This window comes from Falco punctatus (assembly GCF_963210335.1).
Source record: "Falco punctatus genome assembly, chromosome: 15".
Lineage (NCBI taxonomy): Eukaryota > Metazoa > Chordata > Aves > Falconiformes > Falconidae > Falco > Falco punctatus.
Window position 1 is genome coordinate 3976419 of NC_137595.1, and position 7966 is coordinate 3984384.

General features: G+C 36.2%; 1 protein-coding gene across 3 annotated transcripts in view; it reads left to right on the forward strand.

The window, feature by feature from the left end:
* KLHL4 (kelch like family member 4) overlaps positions 1–7966 on the forward strand; it is a 99260-nt gene that overhangs the window by 23773 nt on the left and 67521 nt on the right. Inside the window, exon 2 of one of the 3 annotated variants that reach the window (XM_080365211.1) lies at positions 7804–7960. The exons of the other annotated variants lie outside the window; for them this stretch is intronic. Coding sequence (XP_080221337.1) covers positions 7953–7960 — 8 coding nt within the window. The 5' untranslated portion in view covers positions 7804–7952. The remainder of the gene's footprint in view (positions 1–7803; positions 7961–7966) is intronic. 3 annotated transcript variants of the gene reach the window in all.

Here is a 7966-nt window from a genome sequence, read left to right on the forward strand (position 1 = left end):
CTTCAGGTATATCTAAAAAGGCTTTTATTTCCTAGTCTTCTTTTTTTTATAGGTGGGGTGTTTGGTTTTTTTTTTTTAAACAAAGGCCAAAACTAATCAAAGAGACTACAAATCCCAATATATATCTCTGTATCTTACTCACTAAAGTGAAGAATTTAGAACATGGAGATGGGAAGCAACTCAGGAAGCACGAAGCTTCCTGTTGCACATTTGCAGCACATGCCAGTCACTGTTCCAACCCTCTATGTCATAGTAGTATACTTAGGAAATTGGTGTCTGCCTGCTGGGTAATCTGGCCTATAGTAATAAGAAAGCTTTGCAGTTGACACTTGCTTACATTGTAGAAAAAAAAATATCCTTAAATAACAATAAGAAAGAATATTTCTGAGTATATAAATTAACTTAATATTTCAATTCCAATCACAAAATCACAAAAAACCTTATAGATCATGTCTACATTTAGATGTAAAAATATTTACAAAGAAAGCAATGAACACAAAGAATAACATACATTTCCATTAAATTTCAAAGCATTGCATGCCACAAGTTTTAGCATGTTCTCTGTTTTTAAACACATTTTCTCATACAGAGAAACAGTGTTTTGAACCATGTCCTTCAGAGAAATCTAAATTAACAGATCAACGGATGTGTTGTTAATACCTAACATGTTAACATAGAATCATCAGCCCAACCAAACCCAAGGGACTTCTATAGACTACATGGAGAGAAAAAAAAAGCAGATTTCATTATTTGTGATTTTAAACAATGGGTGTGTATGTCTGAATTAAAATATTGCTGTATTATTTCCATCTGCTTATATACTGTATATATTCCTTCACAGACACACTTAATTGACTGGAACAATTCTACTTGGCTTCAGTGATTTTATAATTTGTCGTAACCACCTCACTAGCTGTTGAGGAGACAGACTTCTTCCTCATATTGCCAAAACAATCCTATGAAATATGGTTTGGTTTAATTAAAGTATAATTAATGCCTCAAATTTTAATTATTTCTGCTGTGATCTGGAAATGAAAATATTCTTCTGCCAGAATAATACATTGAATATGAAATGGACACGCTTAGTATTAATACCTGCTCTTTATCAAGTTCAGTAATGAGTTCTTTTCATTGAACAGGCAGCATTTGGAAAAAAAACCCACCCAAACCAAAACCTACAGCTTTTCTGCCTGTCAGAATATAAATGTAGTTGCTGAAAATGGAACTTAATTCATTTTACATGGCTTGTAAAAATAAAACTGAAATCTGTTTTTTTGAATGCTAAAGGCTATCTTTTAGATTTTCCTTTTTATCTAGTGATGTGACTTGGAAAAAATATTTCATGGTTAACAGGCATGGAATGTTGAGTGACATGTTGACATCAAAATATTTTTGCTGAATGAACTTGTTTTAAATTATAATTCTTTTTTGGAGGGATGTGAGAAGGGAAAATTCACCAATGAATTAAATCCAGAGCACTTCTTTCTCTTTAAAGTAGTGATCCCATGTCAGGTTACTTAGAAAATACAGTGGAAATATTTATTACACAAATTGTTAAGTGAACTCATAATTTGGCTGTAAGACACCATCATTGTCAAATATAACATGGTTAATATATGGTTTGCTACTGATGAGCAGAATTTAACAGCTGACAAAATACTGGAGCTGGGGAGGTGGGGAAAAACCCCAGTTCAGTCAGTGTTTACCAGTTTACCATTAGAGAAGCTTATGTTTTTCCCTTTCTGAGCTTGTTAAATATTGTTCATTTAGAAAGAAAAAACCTATACCTTTCAAACACATAAATAAAATAAATTTTAATAGCCAGTCACAGAAATGTAAGATTCTAAAAAAAAAAAAAATAAAAAATATAAAATCTAAGATCTCATAATGGCACCACCAGTTATCTGCTGGTGTGCTGCTTTTGAAGATTCATGGAGTTTGAGTGGTGCGTAATCCTTTCACAATATAACAACATGAGACATAGTTCTAGCTGGAGTAGTTAATTCAGGGGTTTTTACTGGCCAAAATTCATGGCTCAAAATTAATTTTGTGAATGGGAAAAATATGGTATTTCTACCAGTTAGAATGAATATGGAATATATAAAGGATTTATAACACACAGTCTCCTCTGTACTAAATCAATGATATAAAACCCCCTGTGTGCTATTGTTACCACCACCTTCCTTTCTTTCTTCTCATGCCTTTGTTTCTGTTTATGCCTCCTTGGGATTCCTTCATTTACTCCCAGAGGATAAGGCTTAACAATTAGAGCTAAAATGAATTCAAACAGTGACTGTAAACATTAATTCTCCCCAGGTTCAGAATGAAATACCAATATATGTAAAAAAACCTTACACATTCAGAAAAACAGAACTACAAACATATGCAGTGACATGTGCCTTAAAATGAACAGTAGAGTTATTTTATATACTGAAATATTTTTAATTTTTGAAGACAGAAAAACATCTTAAATGGTAGTAGCATCATTAATAACCTGGCAAATTAAATTATCAAATGCTAAATATTAAAATTTATCACAAATGCAACAAATACGAACCTAACACAGCCCAGCAGTAATCTGTATTAAACCCAGATTACCTACTGTCTTTAATAAGAACTTTTCCTATAGGTACTGAATAAATGTGAGAATTGCAAAAATAATTGAAATATTCTTGGACATTTGGTTTAAAACTTGAATTTGTTCACACAATGAAATGCAAATATTACATGGAGACATATTCCATCTGCCTTAGTGTGCAAATGGAAAGTTTTTCTCACCTTGCTCTCCTCCTAAAACTGCTATTGCACCTGAAAATCTTCACTATGTCAGAGCTGGCTCAGATCCCCAGCAGTGAAGCAGCAAAATGCAGGTTCATTGCTCCAAAGCTGAGGAGCGGGGGCCTGTATGGTAAGGAATGGGAACATGCTGAGTGTGAAGCCAAAAATGACACTCAGATAGTCCCAGTGCAAAGTAAGAAGCAATTACTGTTTTTCAGTAAGCCTCCCCAGCTCTCGGAGACACCAACATAACTGCATGCAAAGATAGCGGCTATATCAATTCGGCTTTACAGCGCTCTCATAGGCCACCTTTCACAGGGTTATTTTGCTGTCCCAAACAACCTCAGCCTCTGTGAACCTGATGACTTTTCCCATGTCTAAAACTGTGTCCAGAGAACACCAGAACTCAGCACTACTTTCATGGTTACATGGAAAGTCGAGTGATTGCATGGAAGACACATCTAACACAGGAGATTTCATTTAGAAGTTGTTTTGCTCATCCCCAATGCAGAGGGAAAGACCTTTGCTCTCTGTCCATTATTGAGATGTCCTGCACTTTCAAGCTGTACAGCTACAAATCTCCCAGACAAAACACTACATGCTGTGCCCTGGGTATAGGATGAAAGTTACTGAAATTGCTATAGAATCTTAAATAGCAAATTTTAAATGATAAAATAACTGTCGTTATACACACATTCAATTATGAAAGCTGCTAGATTTGGCAGCCTTGCATTGGCTCCTATGAGACAAGTCCATTTATTTTGCCATGTGTTATTCTATATTATAAACCTCCCTAATATGAAAGACCTCTCTCTTAAGAAAGGCTAAGAAAAGACAGGCTTACCAAGGACTGTCACTCTCCTTTAGATCCCCAGCTGCCTGATGGAGCAATGAAGATCCATGCATCCAGTTTCCTAACAAGCACAAACAAAATTAGTGGTAGTGTCTTGTAGTTGGTGGGTGAGCCACTTCAACTATGTATTAAACAGCCGATTTTGAAAATGATTAAAAAAAGGAAATAAAAATTCTGAAAGAATGACTGATCTAAGCAATGCAATTTAGAACATGCCAGCCCTTGGCTTCCAATTTTGCTGCTTTATTTAGTGTAAGAAGCCTTCCTAGGTCAGCTGGAGGTTCCCTTGATATTAGGCAAGCAACTCTGATCAGCTGCTGCTGAGCCCCTCACTTTCAGCATCAATGCAGCAGCATGGTAGCAGTATCCCTCATAGCACTGGGACCCCACAGGGGCTTGCCAAATCCAGAGCAGCTTTCAGTAGGCTCAAAATCCTGCAGTGACAAAGGTGAATTAACTCCTCTGCTTACCACTGTTTCAGTAGAGCTAAGGTATAGCTCTATACCTTAGAGGTATGTAAAATTCTATTTTCATAATATCTTCCAGAGAATGATTTCAGAAAAAAGAAAAGAACTATTGAACTTTTTTTGCAGATTTTGCTTCCTGCAGAATGAAGGATATAAAACTAAGACTACATCTGCTCCTCAATAACTCAGAGAAAATATTACAATTTTGATGAGTGCTCATCACTAAGGTTTTTAGCTTCCAAATAGCAGAAGTAAATTGAGAAAGAAATTCAGGTAGAATTCAGGTTTCATTTGTTCAAAAGTGTTTAAAAGTGTGAAATCCAATGAAATTTCCTATCCCTTCTACTATTGGATACCTTCATATCAAAAGTCAAGGTTTTATTTTAATTTCTTCTAAACAGTACATACAATCAAACAGAAATTCTGCCAGTAATCCAATACATAACTTAGTAGTCTCTCCCAATACATAACCTAGCAGTCTCTCAGCCTTTAAGCAGTAATCTTGTACTAGGTTTGAAAGTTAAATTCCCAGAACTACTCCTCCACACACAGATAAGCCACGAAATTACTTTAAAATATTGAAGTTTTTATATATATATAAACATATATGAAAACATATGCAATATAAAATACATTAATATATAAATTAAATAATATACATTATACATATATAAATATTTCAGCTTGATAGATGTAGAAGTCAAATGATTGAAAAAAGGTAGAATCTTACTGGTAACTCAGTTGACTCCTCTTTTACTCTTGTATTATGGATGAACCATAAAAAACAATGTCATGAGAGGTGGCATTTTATTAAACGGTGCCAATATTAACTAGATCATGAGACAAACAACAAAGGAATTTGTGTAAATATGAACCGAACCTTGTTCATATCATACCACTGAATGAAAAAAAAAAACATCCAAGCAAAAAAAAAAAAATTTTTTTCTTGCTGGCAGCAATAACATCTTATTGGAAGCTTTGATGCTTGTGGCAAATCGTATCAGTCGTCATTAATTAGAATGTCAGTTTTGCATTATTTGACACGCATTTCTAGTTGGGGCTTATTTTCTCTGCACAGTTTGACAAGTGTATCACAGTACAAGTATTTCAAAACCAAGAAACAGTTTAGGAAGCAGTCACAGAGAGATGCAGAGCAGTAAGGGATTTGGGATAACTGCTTCACACAGAAGTCTGGAAAGTAGAATGCCAAAATAGATACAAATATTTCCAGAGCAATAACAAGCATGCATACAGAAAGTGGTCCTTAAGATGTGGAAACCTGGGATATGAGCACAAGTCATGTAATTCATTCTGTGATTTTTCAGTTTTCTTTGTGGCCAGCACTGTGCTTATTTGTGAAATAAAAGCAAGAAAGAGCAGACGATACTGTGAACTGTAGATGTTAAAAATTGTCTGGACTGAGGATACCTCACTAAAACCAGCTGGCTAGATTTAATAAACATAACGCAGTAGTAAAGGCGTGGCCAACATGCAGCCCTTAAGGTGCATGTAACTCACAGCACATCTTCCATCCCAGCCTGGCACCCTGGGGACGGGTGCAGCTCTGAGGCTGGTCTGCTGGGCAATCTGCACCTCCTGCTGCGAGAAGCGACTGAGCTAACACTGGCTGCTGAGGCCATTACTGCTGTGTTACCCTGAAGTCTGTGCTAATTTCATACCACAGTGGGACTACTGCTATTATTTCTCAATGCTGAACAAATTATCCCCTTCAACTGACTAATAAGGTGGTGTTGGTCTTAGTCATAGGAGGGTTTGGGAAGGCAGGCTGTAGATCAGCTTGTTTGCTCTGAAGCCAGCCTAAAGATCTCCTTTTACTTTGAACTGAAGATTTGCAGTACCTGGTCTGAGGACAACTGGATTCCAGTCTTGACTTCAATTCCTTAAGGACAGCACTGCCCAGACTCATCCAGATCATTATTCTCAATGCAGGAGAAATGAAGATGACAGCATCCTAAATTCAGAGGCTATTCTAGAACAAAATGCATAATCACTCTTCTAACTTAAAATGTCTGAACTGCCTCCACTCACGATAAAATACCCAATAGTTTAACTGAGATGATGAAAATTCAGTATTGAGAGTGCATTCATTCACCTTTACAAAGGAAAAGCTTTTTTTTTTCCCTCTTGTTTTTTGTTGGTTTGTGGTTTTTTTTCTCTCAGATAGCTGTTCATATTCTCAAGCCACAACCTATTTTTGGAAGGGCCTGCTGAACTGTTTCAGGACAGAACATTTAATACCCTCTAAGGTTGCCTTCACCATTCAACTGTGGATGAACTGGCAGGAGGTTCAGTAATACAGTGTTAGATAATAGGTTGCCGTGGCAACATTTCTGCCTGCTGCCAAATTTTGGAGCTCAAGTTTGAAAGCTGATCTCAAACCAAGGTCTTTTCCAAAAAAATCTCTAAGCTCTTATTAAAAAAAAAAACAACCACACAACCATATTCCTCTCAAAAAAATTCCATCCCATGTAAAAGAATGCAGTCCTTTCTCCATCATTTACTTCCAGTGCTGTTACCCCAGCTCTTCTGACTGCAGTATTGGCTTCTCTTATATTAAAATGCTATATTTCCACTATGAATTCGCCTGCCTATAAATCAAGCATGCAGTATTTATATACTTCTATACAAGCAGTAGAAGATAAAAATGCCATTTCTTAAGCAAGTAGCAGAGTTTAAAAAGCACTTCTTTTCCTGCAGGTGTCCGAAGCACATTTATTCACTGCCCTGTGCAGTCACCTGCGAACCTTAGCAGAATTAAAATAGAAATTTCCCAATAAGTAATTTTTCAGTTTCCTGGAAGTTTGGAAAAAGCAGTAGAAATGGTTGCCTTAATTTTATGGAATGTAGGGTAGTGTGAAAAAACTCTAGACCTATCAGGTTTTATGAATATAGGAGAGAAGGCAGTAATGAGTTAAATTTATAAAAGGCTTTGAATGTCATTCACAAACTGCAGCAATGGCACAATTCTAGCATTACATTCCAACTGTTAGAGCATTTGAATTTGGGTTTCCTTCTCCCAGCTCTAAGTTCTCAAACAGATAATATAAATTTAAACTGCATTGCAATGAAAAGTACCCCAATTATCTGCAACAACTCAAAAACCCTATACAGAGAAAGAATGACAGGTGATAGAGTACATAAGGACATTTTTTTTTTCTTAAGAATGTCAATCTCTTTCCACTTGGTCTTCAAAAAGGGCCCACATTTGGAAACAGCTAAAAATAAGAGATGCAGTTTAACAATCACTGGCACATCATATAAGAAAGCTCATCATCTCCAAAACCCCTCTCTGTGATGGATATGCCTATGGATTTTCTCAGACTGTTCACTGTCAAGCAAATGCAAATATTCCTACATCAAATGGCAAGGCATCTGCAGACCAAAATTTCAATACACACAGTCTGCCTTGCACATCTTGCTTTTTCATGCTAGAAATGAAATGCCTCCGTAGCACCTTTGCAGTGTTCAGCAGTTAGAGAATCCTACACCACAGACTAGCATCACATCTTAGCTGTGATAAGTAAAGGAGGCAGTTTGTGTTCTCTGAAAAGAGGAGCACAAATCAAAATGAATGTGATGAAAATCTGCAAAAAGCATGCTCTACTTCATTCAGAAGGCTTCTCAACAGCAAACATACATGGATTCTGAATCCAGCATTTGCTCTTACCTGTTTTTCTCTTTCAGAACATGATGGTTCTGTATCACTAGAGTGCTTCTCTGCAGATAACATCACTATACCAAAGTCATGTAATGGACTACAGGGAAGTTCAATTTAGTCATAACATGAATGGTGAAATCCTACAAAGCACAAGGAAGTTGCCTTTAACAATTTCATGTTGTGGTATAT